The sequence below is a fragment of the Pelodiscus sinensis genome, chromosome 32 (assembly GCF_052426305.1).
Source record: "Pelodiscus sinensis isolate ZL-2025 chromosome 32, ASM5242630v1, whole genome shotgun sequence".
Classification (NCBI taxonomy): Eukaryota; Metazoa; Chordata; order Testudines; family Trionychidae; genus Pelodiscus; species Pelodiscus sinensis.
In genome coordinates, this window is record NC_143083.1 from 16,075,840 (window position 1) to 16,095,059 (window position 19,220).

A 19,220-nucleotide genomic window follows, 5' to 3' on the forward strand; every position below is an offset into this window, starting at 1 on the left:
TCCCCCCCAAGGATTTCAAGACCATCCTTCGCTGTGGATCAATGCAAATGACTCACCAGCTGGAGGGGCACAGCCAGATCTCTAACCCTTCTGCGCCCTTCCTCCACCGCACACTGGAGACCAGAAAGGCTGAACCGCAAAGCAATGTAATACCACGGCATGGCTAGTGCCTGTCAGCGCAAGCTGCCTCCGCCTCGAAGCATTCCCTGTCCTCCTAGTCCAGGAGGAATGTCTCAGTGGCATGAATCTGAAACACACCTGAACTGGGTCTTTTCAAACACACCTTCTCTCCCACTGCTGCCATCAGCAGGTTACTGCCAAGTCTCTGGGATTTCAAGTGGCCACGGTTCAGATAGCAGACTACCCACAGCTAGGTTTGTGTTTCTAGTGGTGGTGCACATTCACACATGCCTTAGTGCACACAAGAACATTTATTCCACACATAGATGGAAACGATTAGCGGGACCATTGGTGGAGGGTCCAGGAGGTTGCGCCCTCCAAAGCGTCCTCTCAGGTTTTGGGCTGGTGGTGGGACTGGCTCTCTGATCTGCCTCCAGGCAGCCCTGCCAGGGAGCGTGGGGCCCCGAGGGGACATTCCCACCGGGTGAGCTGGAAACGCTGTCTCTGAAAGGACGGAAGAGGCTATTTTGGGAGCAGCGCTCAACCTTGGCTGAGTCAGGCTGAGCACCTCGGCTGTTAAACTGCTCCCCCCACATTTCCCCCCGGAGCACGCCTGCCAAAGCCGGGGGGATTTTAGCCCCTTTATTTTGTATAGTCCCAACCCAGACTCGACTGCTGATTCCCCCTGCCCCCGTTTCCTTACAGCAGCCCCCCCCCCAACTCCACCTAAAGCTCCTCCTGAATTTCATCTGGCTCCATCACCCTTTGTTTTCCACCTTGAGCCACACTGCCGCTCTGCTGGGGAGCTGTTAAATAGCTGCCATGCTCCACCCCAGAGGTGGCTGCATTGTAGTGGTGGGTGAATAGGCGTCCTGTGTGCTTTGGGTAGAACATTTAAGTAGGATGAAGCTGTCAGTGGGGGCAGCCCAGCTCTCCCTTTCTGAGGTCAGGAACGGAGCCATGTCTCTGCCTGCTTCCTACGGGGATGGCTCAAGAGGACTGTACTACCAAGGGGGAGGGGAGGCCACCCCAATACCCAGAAATCCTCCTTAGGGGACACAAGGGTGCACTGCAGGCATCCTGTTTGACACACTGCAAGCTACAGGCACCCGCCCCTGTGTATTACTGTGTGTATTGTACGGGCATGGCTGCATGGGCAACGTGTGTGTGTGTGTGTGTGTGTGTATGTGTGTTGAAAGGTTATGAGGGCACACGTGCGCGTGTGTGTGCTGAAACGCTCTCAGGGTGTGTGTGTGTGTGTGTGTGTGTGTGTGTGTTGAAACGCTCTCAGGGTGTGTGTGTGTGTGTGTGTGTGTGTGTGTGTGTGTGTGTGCTGAAACGCTCTCAGGGTGTGTGTGTGTGTGTGTGTGTGTGTGTGTGTGTGTGTGTGTATGTGTGTTGAAAGGTTATGAGGGCACACGTGCGCGTGTGTGTGCTGAAACGCTCTCAGGGTGTGTGTGTGTGTGTGTGTGTGTGTGTTGAAACGCTCTCAGGGTGTGTGTGTGTGTGTGTGTGTGTGTGTGTGTGTGTGTGTGTGTGTGCTGAAACGCTCTCAGGGGGTGTGTGTGTGTGTGTGTGTGTGTGCTGAAACGCTCTCAGGGTGTGTGCGCGTGTTGAAAGGCTATGAGGGCACACGTGCGTGAGTATGTGTGTGTGTATATACAGCACAGCCCCGGTGTGTGTGTATTGAAGGCTCGCAGTGTCTGAGCCCGAAGGGGGTGGGAAGTGTGACTCTCTGGGAGGCTCTGCGCGAGTCCCTTGTGCCTAAGGAGGGTGCTGGGGCTGGTCTGCTCCCCCCTGGCAGTGACTGCCGACGGGCTGCACAGGGCACAAGGTGAGGCCCAGGCAGGCTCAGTCCCCGTCAGGCCAGCTCCGAGCGAGGCCAATGCCCAGGGCTGCCCTCCAGCAAGCTTCCCACATGGCCCCCCAGCTCCTGCCAGCCGGCACCAGCCCTGGAGAGAGGAGCGGAAGGGTCCAGGCTCCGTGGCCCGCCAAGGCCAACCTGCTCTGTGGACGTTCCCAGCCAGAGGCTGAGTTTTCAGCTCTCAGAACCCAGGCATCTGGCCCCGCTCTTCCAAAGGCGCCTCAGTGCAGAGCCTGTGCGCCGAGGGGCCGAGTCACCCTGGGCACCTCCTGAGCCCTTTGCTTCTGGAGACGGCGGCAACTGAGCCTCCAGCCCTGTGGGGACCACCGCCCTCCTCTGACAGCCGGGGGAAACTGAGGCACCGCACGGGGCCGGGCCTCCCCAGCCCCGCGAGAGAAAAGCAAAGTGCTTTGGGGAATGTGGCCATTGTCTCGGTGTCACTGGTGCAAATGCCAGTTCTGGGCCAGCTCCTCAGCGGGTGCAAACAGCTGTAGCTACATTGGTGCCAATGGCCTGGCCCTCTGGATGGTGCAAGCCATCACAGCTCCACGGAAGTCAGTGGGGCCCAATCTCCCGCTGCTGCCCAGCAGCCTCGCTCCACTGAAATCCATGGGGGACTGCTCCCCTGAGGGGTGGAAATTCCCCTGGCGTCAGCTCCCTAGTGGCAGCTGCCCTGAAGTCACGGGAACGAAGGCAACGGACTCCTGCCCCCAGAGGGGCTGCCCATCGTCACAGCAAACCCAGCCCCCGCCCCAGGAAATGTGCGGACAGAAGCAATTTACAAGTGCAGAAGAAACAGCCTGTTGGCTCCCACTGGTTCCCTCCCAGCCGCTAAACCTCCCACGCAGGAGAGTAACAGTGGAGTCGATTGGCTGATTCCTCCCCTCCCCCTGCCCCGGCAAGCACATTGGTTAGCAGGCTGGCCAGCAGCCTGGCTCAGTCCTGGCTTGCACTGGGTCTGGGACCTACCCCCCCCGCAGCTCTGCATTTCAGGTGTGTTAGGAGACGGGTGGGCAGGCAGCCTGGCTCAGTCCTGGGTTGCACTGAGTCTGGGAGCTCAGACCTTTATCAGAGGCAGCAGCACTCGACGACAGGCAGCCGGTCCCTGAGGGGGGCTGGTTTTGAAACCGGCTCCCCTCACTGACCAGCTCCTGCCTGGCACCCCGCACTGCTGCCTCAGATACAGAGGCAGCAACAGAGAGGCCGAGCACACTGGCTGTGGCCCCGCCCCCAGGGACTATAGAACAGTCGACTAACAGATACGAATTTGAGGTTACTCGACTATTCAATTAACCGATGTTCATAGACTCATAGAACCACAGAGCTGGAAGAGACATCAGAAGGTCATCACGTCCAGCCCCGTTTAACATCCCTAGCCCAGACAAGTCATGTCCTGGCCCCAGCGCATGGCTTACCCGGCTTGGCGTGCACTCTGGGGTCCGTCCGGCAGGAAGAGACAGGTGCGTAGGTAGCCCCAGGTTGGGAAAGCACAAAGGGAGAACAAAGAGGCTCAGTTAGAGGTCTGATCTGGGGTGTGCGCCCCCAGCGTAACCAGGGGAGGCTGGACAGCGCCATTCCTGGCCACCCGGCTCCTGGGGCTGGGTTCCTTGCACTAGTAAATGGACGGGTCAGATACTGGGGGACAGAACTCGGCTGTTGCACACGCTGGGCTTTGTTCCGGTCTCAGAGACTATTCTGGAGAGGCAGGGAGGACCCAGGCCAGTCACCCCCCAGGCAACCACAGCCAGAGTATCTGTAACACCCCTCGGAGCCTAGCCCACTGGCCCCGCGTGGGAATCAGAGACCCCCGAAGCTGCAGACCGGGATGCGCCAGCCCATGGAAAAGAACAGCAAATGTTCCCTGGGGAGACAGCGTGAGCCCTGCACCTTGGCCCGCGCTGCAGCGCCGATGTTGCTCGTTCTCATGCCGGATCCGGAGCCTGGCTGGTAATGATCGCATCAGCATGTGGAGAGGATCAATGGGCTCTCCCAGCAGAGTCCCAATCTTCTCTGGCAGGAGAACAGATGCTCAGGCATGAAGCAGACAGAAATCAAGAGACGGAGGAGCTGAACATATTTACCCGCCCAGGCCTCGCTGGTCAGCACAAAGGAACAGGGCTGAGGGAGATCAGCGTCTCAGAATGCGGCTTGGATGTAATGGGACCAGCTCTGGAATAATGCACCCGAGATACTAGGATTACCCCTGGGACGTGTGCAGCGTTGCCCGGATTTTTAAGGGTGAAAGGAGCCAATCATCCAACATAACACCGGCCCTCAGAGGACACCGAACGACGCTGCATCTGGCCAAGCAGTGCAGGGAGTCATTAGCCTAGCTCTCTGGTTTGCAAAGGGTTATGCAAGAAAGACTAAAACCTGCTTTTCTCCTCTTCCAACTGTTTATTCCAAGGGGGGGGGGGGACACCTTTAAAGAGACACTGTCACAATTAAAAGCCTGCACGTACATGTGCGGAGGGATGCACACGTGCCCCCCACCACACACACACACACACAATTGCTGGTGCCACGTACATGTGCGGAGGGACGCACACGTGCCCCCCACCATACACTGACACAATTGCTGGTGCCACGTACATGTGCGGAGGGACGCACACGTGCCCCCCACCATACACACACACAATTGCTGGTGCCACGTACATGTGCGGAGGGATGCACACGTGCCCCCCACCATACGCAGACACAATTGCTGGTGCCACGTACATGTGCGGAGGGATGCACACGTGCCCCCCACCATACACACACACAATTGCTGGTGCCACGTACATGTGCGGAGGGATGCACACGTGCCCCCCACCATACGCAGACACAATTGCTGGTGCCACTCACGTCACCTGACATTATTAAAAGCAAAACTGGATCATTTGTAAAAGTCAGTTTCCCTTTCATCATTTTTGCCATTATCTATGGACTAGTCGCCCCTGAGGACCCCTGCGTATGAAGAAACCAAAACTGATGGAATCGTTCCTTTGGTGCGTTTGGCAACGGGCACCCTCGTCTGAAAGCAGTGCGGAGGGTCCTTGGCTAACATGCCGCTGTCTGCCTAGGCTCCTTTGCCATGTGTCACCAAGCCGGGCCAGCACCGCTCTTCGTGCGTGCTCATGGAGCCAACGTGCCTGGCCAGAGCCTGGGGTGAGCTGGCAACCGGGCAGCAGCGGGCAGGGGGTGGGCACGGAGCGCCTGGGTAGGCAGAGAGAGGAGGCGCACACAGGACCAGAGCCAGAGAGGCGAGAGGCTGGGAGAGGACGGCAGGAGGAGGTGGCTGGTTCTCGTTCACTTTCAAAGCAATTTCTGCCCAGCGAGTGGCAAATGGACACAGAGAATACGCTGGGCTGAGGCTGGAAGGGTCGGAAACCAGCGACAGCAAGTGACAGACGGAGGGCGCAGCACAGGAGGGGCAGAGGCTGCTGCAGCAGGGAGAGGGGAGATGCCCCAGGACGGGGGGGGGGGGGGTGTCACGCACAGCACAGCTGGGCCACCCTCCTTCCTGATTTCCACCTCGCTCAGCCGGGAAGCTGTTTCTGTGGAATCCTCCCTGCCCCAGCCCTGTTTGCTACATGCCCCCGTCCCAGCGCTGCCTGGTTCACACCCTGCCCCCTTCTCCACAAGGAGGGGCTGTGCCGGGCGACTCAGCCACCCCCTGGGAGGACAGCGTGGGAGGTGCGAAGGCTGGCTTTCCCGCCCCTCAGCCATGCTGGTGGGAGGAGATAATGGGCTGGATTTTAGCCCCCCCCAGGCCCACATGGCTGCAGTCACACAGAGACGGCTGCTAATGGCATCTTCCCCTGGCAATTTGGAGACGGAGTCAGGAGCAGTTTGGTTCACAGGCGCTTTACTAGCTAATGCCGCTGGTGGCAACCCACAGCGCACTCTCCGGGGAGATGTGCAGGGCACAGCATCAAAGAAACAGCAGCCCTTCTGCTGATTGCCTGGCGGAGCCCACCACGCACGCCTCTGTGTGTGTACACTCGTGTGCGTGCACAAGCACACTCATGGGCACACAGAAAGACGTGTGTCGGGGCGCATGGACACAACCAGGCATGCCTGCACACGCGCAGGTGTCCAGTTTGCACACTGCAATGCTGCTGTTCCCTCCGTCAGAACCAGCATCAACCTCGCGAGCTTCCAGAGACTTAATTCGCTTTCTCGGTCACTCGCTGTGTCCGGCGCGTCTCTGGATGCACGCCAGAGCATCCCGGGAAAGGGCAGAGGGTAACGTCTGCCCTTGCTGTAGGCCCCTGGGTGGGAGGCTGCTGGGTGGTACCAAACAGCAGCATCAGTCTCAGTCCTGGCGCTGCCTTAAGGACCGATCATTCCCCTTCCCGTCCTGCCCCCAAGCAGCCTGGCTCTGCTCCCACAACAAGGGGCTGGGGTCTCCTTAGCCAAGCAGCTTTCCCGAGCCACAGCAACGCCAGCAGCCGCGTCAGCAGAATACGAGCTGAGAAGCACCTTGCAGGGGCTGGGTCATGCGCTCTCCCGCGCCCGGCTGCTGGTCGGTAGCTCCCGGGCACTCAGGATGCTGTGCCAGCACGTGGGCAGCTCTCGCTCTTTCAGGCCTCCAAGGGCTAACTGCCCCTTCCCACCCCAGGCCTGTCCCTTACCTCTGTTGTTCTCGGCACCCGGGGCCCCCCTGTCCTCCTTTGCGGCAAGCTGAGACTGGGCGGACAGGGCCCCGGACAGGGCCAGGAGGCCGGAGGCGCTGCTGATGCTGGCCAGGCTGGCCGGCTGCATGCCCGAGGGGTGCGGGGTGAGCGGGATGGGAGGCACGTGGTGGGACAGGTGCTGGAGCTGCTGCTGCTGGAGGAGAAAGAGCAAGGGCTGTGGGGTGTTGCTAGGAGACGCTCTTCCCAGGAATTACCCTCCCCCCCGATTCACCCCCCAGCTCCCAAGCAGGTCCCAAGACCCTGGGTGCCCACAGACCCTGGGCAGAGCACAAAGAGGGATGCAGCGGGGAGGGGGTGATCCGGCTCCCTGGGCCCGCAGCAGGAATCTGGCCATTGTCGGTGTCCATGTGTGGGGGGGGCTGTCGGGCTTGCTCCGCACAGGGCTGCAAAGGGGAAAGTGTCAGGCGAGAGCCCAGGGACCATCTGTCTGCTCTGGGGCTACTCTGCCAGGCGTCCCCGCTCCAGAGTGCCCCACTGGGCCCTGAACAGAACCCCCTGCCCCTCCCCCTCGCTGGGCTACTCACCCCAATGATGCTGTTCAGTTCCCCCATGGTCACCTGCTTGGCCCGCTCCACGGCCTGCAGCACCTGCTGCTGGTGCTGGCAAAGGAAGACAGGCTGGGTCAGGGTGTCCCGGAACAACTGAGGATCTGGGGGTCCCGGCGGGCTGGGTCCCGCGCCGAGCCGCCCCTCCGGGGAGCTAAGTCCAGGGAACGCTCCCGTGGGAACAGCCCTTCAGGGGCCCTCTCGGTCCTGCCAGCACCGCTACTCATGGCAGCCTGGCACCCCCTGCACAGCGCAGCTCAGTCCTGGGCCAGCCAAGGTGCCTGGTCCTCCCTCTTACCTCCTGTGTCAGGAAGGGGGTGATCTGGGCGCAGATGGCACTCAGCCGCTTCACTATCTCCGCCTGGAAAGAGAAAGGGCAGCTGAGTGACGCCAGGCGCGGGCGCCGCTTGGGGAACGGGGGCCCTTAACTCAGGAGCTGGGGGGGGCTTCGCTGCTGCTGGGCATGGGCCGAACACCCAGCTGCCACCCAGCCTCCCGGGGCGGAAAGACCAAGGTGGCGTCTCTAGGGAGCACTGGCGAGGACGTTGCAGGGCAGGGATTCCAGGCATGGGCTGTCGCGGGCTGCACCGGTCCTGCTGGGCACGGATGCTGCAGCCTGAGCCTCTTGCCCATTGGTGCGAGGGCCGGGGACCCTCCTGGAGCTTGGCCAACCCGTTTCCAGGGGGTTGGGCGAGTAGCCGGAGTCAACCCCGACCATCTCCTAGAGGCTTTGCCGCCGGCTGCCTCTCCCCGCTGCCCGGACACACAGGTCACAGCACCCTCGGCGGAGGGAGCCTCGCGGTTCCCACGGCACAGATGGGAGAGAGACAGAAAGAGACCGAGCGCCTTACAGGGCAGGATTTAACCCTGAGCCCCGGCCAGCGCCTTCGCCACATCCTGGCTCAAACACCCGGCTGTTCTTTCACAGCTGAGCCAACTGAAAATCTCCTCCTAGCCAAAGGGCAGGCTGTGCTCAGTGCCGACCCTGGAGCGCCCGGAAACTCGGCTGGCACCCGGCCAGGGCAGAGGGGCCGCCCTACACAGGACTGATGTTTCTCTCCCTTCCGCTCCCGCTTCTGCCAAGTGGAACGTGACACCGATCGCGTTAGAGCTGGAGTCAAACTTTCCACCCCCCCCCGCATTTGAGTGGGTTCAAAAGAAGGTAAAGAGAGTTCATCCACCCTCTCCTTGCCTCCCTGAGCCCTTGCTGGCAGGCTGCTTCAGGGAATGGGGCTGTAACTAGGGATCTAAAATCTGCCGCCCCCACCCTCACTCTGGGCTGCATCTGTCACCCCACCCAGGAAATCTCTCTAAACTGTCTGGGTTAGGGGGCTGCCTAGATCCAGTCTGTGCACTGGCATCTATTTAGATGCATCACTGCACTTAGCCCTTCTGCTGGCTTCTCAGTGACACATCGCAGAGGGGGCCCACAATCATCTCCCGTTTACGGGGGGGAAACTGAGGCATTTCTGGGGCAGTGTCTTGCCGACAGTCGCAAAAGGAAACTGGGTAGAACCCAAGTCTTCTGCCCCCCAGCCTTGTGCCCTTCCTGCAAGGGAACAATTTCCCCAGGGACGCAGCAAGAGCCTTAGGGCTCGATAACATTTAAACCACATGCCTCACGCAGCAAATCTACCTTGGCACTCATCTGGGGACACACAGGAGCTGGGCTGCTCTATTTTTCCATCTCAGATTTCTAGGGCTCTGCAACGGAGGTGCAGAGAGATCTCGAGTGCTAATAAAAAGCCCAGGGGAGAACGCAACCCCCTAACCATTCCCAGTCACAGCCAGTGGCAGGCAGCTCGCCCTGCCTCCCCTCCTGATGCCTGGTGGAAAGGGGCATCTGGCATGCAGCCACCAGAAACCAAAAGGGGTTAATGCGGTCCAAAGAAAATAAAAGCAGCATCACTCCTCATATGCACCTCTAACCACTAGATCGTACTTCCACCTGCAGCAAAGATGAGAACCCAGGAGTGTGTGCTCCACACACACAGAGCTAGGAGAGGAACCCAGGAGTTCAGGGACCCACCCCCACGCTAGCTTATATGCATTCCCAGAATTGGGAACAGAACTCAGGCATCTCTGTTCCCAGGCTCCTCTGTTCTAACCACTTGGCAACGCTCCTTTCCATCTCTCCGGGTCTTCATGGCCTTGTAAACCAAACAAATATGGTTTGTTCCTGTTCAGTTCCTGGGGCTCCCGTTGGATCTCAGGATCCCATCAGCGTTTGGAGTAAATTAGGAAGCTGAGAATGAAAGTGACTCTCCTGCACCACCCTGCTAACAAAAGGAGCAAACTTGGAGAGCGGAGCCAGCTGGAGAAATATGGCAGTCGACTTGCCACTTTGTCAGGCACCGTTCCAAACTAATTTCCCTGGCAGCGAGCCCTGCGATGACTAGATTGATCAATCTGAAGAGGAAAGCAAATTACAGCTGGAACAAAAAGAGACTGGGATGGTGAAAAACACTCCAGCGTGTTTGGGAAGGGAGGAAAGAAAAGATCCATTTGATTTCCGCTCCTGTAGGCCTCCCCTCCAGCTCTCCGCTGTTCAGCCCCAGCTTTCTGTGTCATCGAGGTGCCAGATGAGCCCTCCCTGTAAGAGGGCTAATGCCTACTGTGCGTGGCCTGACTAGGGGACTTAGGGCCAGATTTCAAAGGTCTTTTGGTGCCTAAAGTTGGAAATAGGCACCAAGCGGGGTTTTCAGATATTAATGGGTCTGCAGCTTTTGATGTCGAAGGACGTTAAGAAATCTGATCGTTGGCTCCCCCTTAGATGGGCTAAGACCCAAAGGAAGCAGCACAGCCCTAGCCGCCAGACATCCACCAGAGTCCAGGGTATGTCTGAACCTCGTGCCACCCCTGCCCTTCACACCCGTCTCCTTCTCAGCCCTCCCCTTCCTTGTCTTTTCAGTTTAGCTGCTCCCCTCCTCACGAAACCACCCGGACATTATTAAACTAACAAAATCCTGGCTCTAAGCTCTATTTTCAGCCATTACATTGATTGCTCTGCTTAGGTCCTCCATCCTTTTCCTAGGGTCGCCTTATCTATGCAGAGCGCAAACATTTCAGGGCCAGGACAGCCTCTTCCGCTGTGTTTGCAGGGTTCAACATGCTACTGTACTAAGCATAATTCATAATGCAACACAGAGGGTCTGCCAAGTAGACATGGCGCACAGGTAGGCTTGGTAGAACTCCATTTTTATTTTGGGGGGTATAATGTCAGCACATGCCTTTCTGGTATATTTTAAACCATTGTTCTTCACTTGTTACCAGCATCAGTTTTCAGTGACACAAATGTAGGTGTTATAACCATTCCTCCTTCTCTTTAAATTTTCACAGTTGCAGGAAATTCTGGGGGACCGCAGACAATTATTATTTAATGACAGTAGATGCTGAGATTCAGCAAGTTGAAGCGTTATAACCGTTAAAACACAAACTGTCAACATCACATGTCAAAGTCCCCACAGGAAATAGCCTGAAACCAAAAGTTCTCTGGCAACATTTCTTTTTTTTTACTTCGCCCACCTGTAAATTTTGATCATCACCGATGGAAATATTTCCGCTGGTTTGTGTGTGTGCCCAATGAAATTGACATTTACTGACATTTACCAATAAAAATCGAGCCCTTCCAAATTACACACAGGCCACCGGTGAATGGCTCCATGCTCTGGACACTGAATGGGGGGTGTGGCTGGCTGGCTAATAGTGCCTTGGGGATACCCTTCATTGGCCTCCTCAGCCGGCTGCCTATTGGATTCAAGTCCCTGAGCAAACCAGAGGACCCCATGTGGACCCCATTTTAATCCCTAGGCTACATCCCTGCGGGGGGTAAGTAACTTCTCCCAGCCCTTGCTCCAAGCCAGAAGGGTTAGAAAGCGCCGAGTTCAGATCCAGCCTCAGATGAAGACAAAGAACAGTCTGCATCAGAGTTAACTGGGCTTGGGCTTGGGACCAGTTTTCAGAGATGCTGGTACCCACATTGCCTCCAAAATCCTTGCCTCCCAGCTGGTCAAGAGCCCACCTTGCTTACCTGCTTGTGCATTTCGATGTTCAGCCCATAGGACATTTCGTAGTACTGAAAGTAAACCAGAACACAACCGGTTAGAACTCCCCATTTGCCACTTGACAACCAATAGTTACCAGCCGGCCTCGGTAGCTATTCCACGTGGCTTCCACCCGTCCCGGCCAACCTGGCCCTGGTGTAACTCCATCAGCAGTTGATTGCAGAGACGGGTTTCGCTTTCCTCGGGATCGGGCCCAGATTTACTCTGCCTGTCAGAGGGGCACGCTCGTAATTCTATCTGGTTGTAGGGAATGGTGCGAGGCACTGGCCTCCTCCAGTTCTGAAAGGGTGGGAGGAGCCCACAGGACAAAAGCCCCCTCCCGCCCCCCAGAGGTGGGAGGGGCCACACAACCAGGATTCAGCTTAGTAGGGAGGACAAAACCAGGGCCAGGGGAGTGGTTCACCAGCCTTGGAGACTGAGGGTCTCTCCCTGGGCAGCCGTGGAACAAGCTCCAGGGGCATTGTTCCAGGAGGGGTGTTCAGACTCCGCAGCCCAGTCTAACCCGGGCCTATTCTGACGGGCCTGCCACAGCACCGGCTGCTGAGTGTCTGGAGAGGGTGCGTTAGGGATTCAAGACAGTAGCTCGGGATCTTTGATTGGCCCTGGGGGCGGAACACCCACGCGAAGGAGCAGTCAAAGAAACAAAAGGAGGCGAATTCACAGACTCCTAGAAGATATGGGTGGGAAGAGACCTCAGCAGGTCACCTCCCGCAACCGCCTGCTCAAAGTGCGACCATCCCCAAGGACTTCAAAGCTGGTCCCAGGAACTGACTCTTTTCTCCGGACGAAAGCTCCGTTTATTCTGCAGAACTCCTTACCACAAGAAGTCACAGAGGCCGAGAACTTGGTAGGATTTGGAAGGGGATCATACCCGTAAGAAAGTAAAGCCAGAACGACAGTAAAAATTAAAAAACCAATGTGTATTCTGGAAGGAAAATAAACCCTTATGCTTCAGGGTATGCACAACCCCTAGCTTTTGAGGTCAGGAGGAAGTTTTCCCAGGAGGCAGCCTGTCCCAACACTGCATACCAGCCTCCTTCTGAAGCAGCTGGTAACATCCGAGACAAGATATTGAGCAGGAATGGGATGCCAGGTTTAATTCAGCATGGCAGTCCTGTGTCCCTATCCCCTTGCCAACCTCAGCCCTAACCCCACCAGACCCTTCCAGCAGGCGGCTTCCATTTGTCGGAATTATGGGATTCCATTTCCAGAGCCCCTGGCTGAGTCCATCTTGGAAGGACACCCGGCTGTTCTTTCTGAAATGACCCAGGGTTTGGGTTGGGATTTGGCTTCTGACGACCCCCATCTCCACCTGGACGTTAATAGTGCCGAGGCCAAATTAAAAAATGGCATCATTCCCAGGATCTCACCGCACCAGGGAAGCAGCAGCAGACGTGACAGCAGGAAGCGTTGCTAGGAATAGATATTAACTCCTTCCTGACCGATGCCCTTCCCCACCCCCAGCCCCAGGGAGAGCACCCAGAGGCACATCAGTGCTCCAGCTTTCAGCCAGGAGTGGTGGCCCTTGGGGGCCAGTTCCTAGGCTGAGTGGCTTGTTAGCTGACCCAGCGGGATGACCACTAGGCAAGAGGCCCCCTAGAGAGGTGCAGGGGCAGGTGGCGGGTCTCTTACCATGACATAATGTCTCTGCATCTCCGTCTTCTCACTCGCCAGCTTCTCACATTCCAGCTTCAAGCTGCAAGGGAACCGCCTTCTTTGGCAGCCTGCTCCACCTCCGCCCCCAGGGCCACTGGGCAGAGCTCCCCCCAGCCCCCCTACTGCAGGAGTCACTCCGTGCCACGCACGACCCCCCCCAAGGGCTGCCACCACCGGCTCAGTCCTGGCACCTGGCTCCCTCGGCAGGACAGAAATGTAGCCCTCAGCCCCACTCCCCTCGGCTCCTCTCCCCTCCGCGCTAGGCACCTGTAACACCGAGTCTAGCCTGGCTGCTGCTTCCCCCGTTCCCTAGGACCCTGGGCACAGCTCGGTGCTCTCCTGACATCCCTCTGGCTCCTTGTGCAAACTACCTGCCCTTTCCCTGAGCTGTGACCCAAAAACCCTCCAGAGCCCCCCCACCCTGACAGGTGTGTGCCCAGCCATGCCTCATACTCCTGCCATACCTGTGACCCACAGAACACCCCCCATGTAAACCTAGACACCACTGCCTCAATCTCTCCTTTTACCTGGGATCCTAGACACCTGTCTGGCTGTGTCCCTCACCTGCCCCCCGTACACCCCGTCAGTCACCTGTGATACTGAGCCTGCAGGAACTGGAATTCTTCCTTAATCCGGTCGCAGATTTCCAAAATCGAGAACTTGAAGGGCTGCCCAGACTGAAGCGGAGTCTAGAGCGCAGAGCAGGGGGAGATCAGACACAACGCTGCTGCCACCCACCCCATCGCCAATGCACTGCCCTCCCCTCCCTTAGCTCACGGCCCAAGGACTGCCCCTGCCCCTGCCCCATGCCAGAATCCAGCCCAGCTCCTGGCTTTCCCCAGCCGGCCCGGAGCACAGGATGGTACTTACAGGGTGCCGTCCTTGTGGGTACATCCTGGGGGGCTTGCCCAAAACTGACGCCCACCGGAGGAGAGAGGCCACTCTCTTTTCCCTCCCCAGCCCCGCTTCTTTTTTAACTTCTCCAAAAGCCGCCGGTCCCCGGGAGATCAAGAGGGCGAGGAAATCTTGTCTCAGGGAGGGATGGCCGGATATTGGAATCTTCCTCGGATTTGTTTTTAAATAAAATTATTTATTGTTGTGGGTACGGCTCAGCCGGGGTGAAGAACATTTCCGTCGGGTGAAAGGGGCGCGAGGCTTCCTCCCCAGTGGGTCGTACTGGTCCGGGTTGCTTCAGCCCCCCCATCGGACACAGGGCTGGGGGAAATACAATCTGTCTTAAAGCGCCAAAGGGAAAAAAAAGAAAAGAAAAAGAACCAGCAGGAACAGAAGGTCAGTAGAAAATCTGGCCGGATTTCAACAGCGGTCCCTGGCTAGAATGAAAACTGCCTCCTGGCAAGGCAAAGGGAGAGTAGGGGAGTCTGTCGAACTGGATCCTTAAGGTGGCTCTTTCTCGGCAGGAGGTGGCACCAGGGGCTTTGCCCACGGCTCTGGGAGCCACACCAGGGATGCTTCCCACCCACTAGAGGTGCCGGAGGGCAGCAAGGCCTGGGAGAGCGACCCCCCCCAGGCTAACTGAACTGAGGGAAGCAGCTGCTCCCACTTCCCTACCAGCACCCCCACATCCTGCTGGGCCGGGGAGGGTGGGTTGCAGCCGACTGGCCGACTCAGTCTCCAGGTTGCTTGGCCAAAATGGGGGGGGAGGGTCAACCGCCTCATTGACCTTTCATGTCCTAAGGGCTCTTCAGCTCCCATCTGGCTCTGCTCTATCCCTGCATGGCCCCCCTTCAAGTGTGGGGCTGGGCTGCATTCAGATAACAATGGGGACCCCCTAAATATTCCCCTCCCTCATGCCCTGGGCACACCCGCCGGTCTCAGGCCCCTTCCTTGTCCTTCCTCTGTGCCCCAACATTTTCTTCCTTCTCCTCTGCCCCCAGACTCTCCCCCCTGGAGTTCTCCCACCCTACTGACTGCTGGGATCTTCCATGGCCACAGGGACCCAGGCTGCCCCCCCGTAGAGCCCTGCATGGGTACAAATTTGTATCCACATCTGTATCTGCAAAAATGAGTCGCGGCACTCTGCATGCACATCTGCGGCTGCGGAGCCCCGTGCTATAAAGCGGATTTGCTGGACTCGACCCCTCCGCCAGCGCCTCAGACAGGTGGGCCCAGATCTGAAGGGGCCTGGGTGAAAGCCCCCTCCCCCAGACCCAAATGAAACCAACCTCAATAAGCATTGCCCTCTTGGGGCCCGCGGTGCCTCCATCTACTTGGGTTCGTTCTTCCTGGCCCTTTGGACAGCAGAGCTACACAGCCGCTTGGCGCTAGCCCCTGGCTTGACCCTGGGCACAGGGAGCAGCACGCACTGTGTGCTCTGCAATAAAGGCGTCATAAATCTATACTCATCAAATATATTCAGGGTTAGAATCTCTGTTTGACCCAGTGATCCAAGCCAGGCTACTGTGTTCCCCAGGCCCTGAGCTGCTGCCAGGACTGGTTTCCATGGAGAGAAAGGAGAAAAACTAGGAGCTGGTTTTGGTGGTAGGAAGGCACCTACCCCACTGATCCCATTCCTCCCAGCACCTCCTGCAGGGAGCAGACCAGCGCGGCTCCCCACATGGCTTTATAGCATGATTCATACAGAGCAAAGCTACACCTGGCAGAGGTGACGCGGGAGTTCTCCTCCACCCATCACATCTGCCCCATCTCTCCTACACCCATCATGTCTGCTCCCATCTCTCCTACACCCATCAGACCTGCCCCATCTCTCCTACACCCATCAGACCTGCCCCATCTCTCCTACACCCATCATGTCTGCTCCCAGCTCTCCTACACCCATCAGACCTGCCCCATCTCTCCTACACCCATCAGACCTGCCCCAGCTCTCCTACACCCATCATGTCTGCTTCCATCTCTCCTACACCCATCAGACCTGCCCCATCTCTCCTACACCCATCATGTCTGCTCCCATCTCTCCTACACCCATCAGACCTGCCCCATCTCTCTTACACCCTTTTCTACAGCGCCTCCTGCTGGCAGGGTCAGAGCCAGGCCCAGCCAGCACTCCCGCCCCATTCCCTACAGCGCCTCCTGTTGGAACGGTTGGAAGAACAATGTCTCCCTGCGTTAGTGTGATTCCAACAGGAGAGTCCCCTGAAACCACAGCTGCTGATTATTAGGCCGGGAGGCAACAGTGCAGCCGGGTTTTCCCAGGCTCCCGAAAAACTGGGAAAGGCCTGATCATTCCTGAAGCAGAAGCTTCCAAAAGCCCCCCCTCCCCCCAGGATCACCATTAATTATTATTATTATTATTACACCCGAGCCTTCATGCTGGTGCACAAACCAGCCCCTAGGTCCACCTTAAACAGCTTTGCAGCCTTTGCTACTGGGGACCAGCTTCCATTGGCTGCAGCTGGCTGGGCGCCCCAGCCAATCGGCCCCGCCAGTTCCCACATGGGTCTATGATGTCAAAGGCTTCAGAGGCTAATCAGGAGCCAGAGAAGCTGGAGGATAAACAGAAGTGAGCTTGGGGTAGGGGAGGGAATAGCTCGGGCAAGCTGGGATTTGTAGTCCACCCCACCCCCCAGCACCTGCCTCTTGGGGCAGCTCCCAGAGTTCCAGAGTTAGTTTATTGGCAGCCGTAGGCTGCACAGACTGGGGCTCTCAAGTCCCCCCTCCCGCTTTTTTCAAGCATCCTTCCCTACTCCGTTGTGAGTTGCTGTCACCGCCCAAGGCAGCATCCTGCTTAGACAGACTGGGGACCGGATCACTGCTTCCCAGCCTTTGGGCGAAGGCAGCGCGGACCACTCGCTCACCCCCAGGGCCTGGCGTAGGCCGACTTCGACTTCTCTATTGGGGGAGCTCCAGGCAAGCCAATGGGGCCGTGTGGGGAGCAGCAAATTCCACCCCATCAGGGGCTTGCATTTTTGCAGGGGCAGCAACATGCCTGTGCTCCCCCAAACTATGCCCCTGGGGCATGTGTATCCTTCTGGAGTAAGGCGGTGGGGGCAACTAGGAGCTTTTGGCTCATGCCTCAGCTTCCCTGGCTGCAAAAGGAGGAGAAGGATCCTGACCCTCTTTGTAAAGTGACGGGAGAGATGCAGCTGGAAAGTGCTAGATAAGAGCTAGGGATTATGATTTATTGACAGGGACCAGGGTCCTTAATCTCCTCCCTAGCTTGCCCCCTGACGGGCAGATCTTTGGGGTCAGGGCTGTCCTTGCTCCATGCCTGCACCAGCTGTCCTCCCCTCCTCCCCCTTGGCAAGCAAATTAATGCCCTGATCTTCAACCCCTGGCTGTTCCAGCCACCCCAAAGTGCAGAGCAACTACAAACTACATTGCCCACAAGCTCCTGCGCCTAGCTCCTCTGCCCTGTCAATCAAAGTAACGTGGGGCCCTGCTCCCTCCTCACCACCCCACCCGAAGTGGCTGGCTGGTATAATTACAGCACATTGATCTAACTGAGCAAGGCTTTCCTGCTGGCCATGAATCAGGCTTTCCAGAGAGGAGCACATATCTTTAACACAGCAGCACCTTCCATCACCATGGGGGCCTCGGCAGACACACACACGCCAGCTCCCTCAGCCCACAGCAGAGTGAGCCGCAAACAGAGCTAGGGCCGCTCTTCCCCTCTGAGAGTGAACCCCAGCCAAGTTCTGCACCTTCCGCCCCAACGGCCCCAAAGACAGAGCCACCTTTGGGGGACGCCGTCGGAGCAGCAGGCTCCTGAGAACACTGCAAATTCCAGCCCCTGCTGCTGGGCCATCACAGCCCAAATTCCACTCAGCAGCAAAGCTTGTCCCATTTGCAGGGATGTTAAAGGTGTTATTTCCCTAGGAGGGTGGGGGAGCACTGGGCTGGGTTCCCTGGGGAGGGGGTGGAATCTCCATCCCTAGAGGTTTTTAAGCCCTGGCTTGACAAAGCCCTGGCTGGGATGATTGAGTTGGGATGGGTCCTGTTTTAGTAGGGACTTGGACTCGACCTCCTGAGGTCTCTCTCTTCCAGCCCTTTGATTCTATGATCCTCAAGTTGCTTGGCTCATAAGAACAGCGTCTCCCCCTCTACCCAGCCCAGAAAATAAAAAAAGTCCTTTCCTCTCAGCAAAATGCAGGACTATGTAGCACTTTAAAGACTAACAAGATGGTTTATTAGATGATGAGCTTTCGTGGGCCAGACCCACTTCCTCAGATCAGATCTGAGGAAGTGGGTCTGGCCCACGAAAGCTCATCATCTAATAAACCATCTTGTTAGTCTTTAAAGTGCTACATTGTCCTGCATTTTGCTTCAGCTACCCCAGACTAACACGGCTCCATTTCTATCACTTTCCTCTCAGGATTGTGTAGCGTGCTATGGGCCAGCGTCTGTGCTACACCCCAGAGGTGGCTGTGTTTGTGTGGCTGCTGTAGTTGTGAAGCATGGTTGTTGGACAGTGGTGGCCCTTAGCAGTGCCAGTTTGATATCAGTGTTAGGAGGCAGCCAGAGGTCTCCTGAGTCCTCTTCTGGGCACTGCCACCAATTTGCTAATCTCCTTTGGTGTGTCCCTTTGCCTCAATTTCCCCAGCTGTGAAAAGAAGATAATATGGATGCACTGAGAGTGGCAGATGTGCTGCATGACGATTATTCACTGGGTTTCAGCAGGCCTTGTTTTTCCATCAAGGACAGAGACAAGGGTGTGAGGGGTAACCCTATGGAAACAAAAACCAAACAAACCCCAAAGTGCTAGAATTTTGGCCAAAAAATTCCAAAGGATGATTTCATTTGTTTTGCATGTTTCGCTGCAAACCTAAATGCTGCAATTAGGAAAATGGCTCCCGTAAGGCAGCAACTGCGTGGGACGTATTGTCGACACCGTCCCCCCAAACGCTCCTGACCACAGTAAATTCCCAGGATTTCAGGGTATTAACCACACTTGGCTTGGCACCCAGCTAATACGCAACAAACCTTTTACTGCCACTGCTAACCAACCGCGGAATTCCTGAGCATGGCTGTCCAATTAAAACTGTGTTCAGGGCTCAAAAGCGGGGCTGATACGGAAACGCACAAGGCTGTCAAAGCCCTGCCGCTCCCTGCTCCTCTCCGCCAGTTTCAGCTCTTGGAATAACAAAACTCCACTCTTGCCTAAAGCCCTTTGGCAGGGGAGCACTTGAATCAATTAAGCATTGCAGCACCCATGGGAGGCAGGGAAGGATTACTACTCTTCCTGGGTACATGAGGCAGTGAGTGAGTGAGGAGTAGAGCTCAGGACAGAACCCAAGAGGCCCCCATGTTCTAACCACTAGACAATTCTGCTTCCCTCCCAGAGCTAGAAATAAAATGAACCCAGGAGTCCTGGCTC

General features: G+C 57.1%; 1 protein-coding gene across 3 annotated transcripts in view; it reads right to left on the reverse strand.

The window, feature by feature from the left end:
• TLE2 (TLE family member 2, transcriptional corepressor) overlaps positions 1–14,289 on the reverse strand; it is a 33,647-nt gene extending 19,358 nt beyond the window's left edge. Inside the window, exons 1-8 of one of the 3 annotated variants that reach the window (XM_075902553.2) lie at positions 13,799–14,289; positions 13,520–13,617; positions 12,905–12,968; positions 11,239–11,283; positions 7,507–7,569; positions 7,188–7,262; positions 6,601–6,793; positions 3,400–3,416 (exon numbers count right to left, since the gene is read on the reverse strand). In XM_075902553.2, the coding sequence (XP_075758668.2) occupies positions 3,400–3,416; positions 6,601–6,793; positions 7,188–7,262; positions 7,507–7,569; positions 11,239–11,283; positions 12,905–12,968; positions 13,520–13,617; positions 13,799–13,822 (579 nt within the window). In that variant the 5' untranslated portion in view covers positions 13,823–14,289. Of the gene's footprint in view, positions 1–3,399; positions 3,417–6,600; positions 6,797–7,187; positions 7,263–7,506; positions 7,570–8,059; positions 11,213–11,238; positions 11,284–12,904; positions 12,969–13,519; positions 13,618–13,798 lie in introns of those variants that run through there. The other 2 variants (XM_075902552.2, XM_075902555.2) reach the window with 2 other exon arrangements.
• Positions 14,290–19,220: the final 4,931 nt, after the last annotated feature.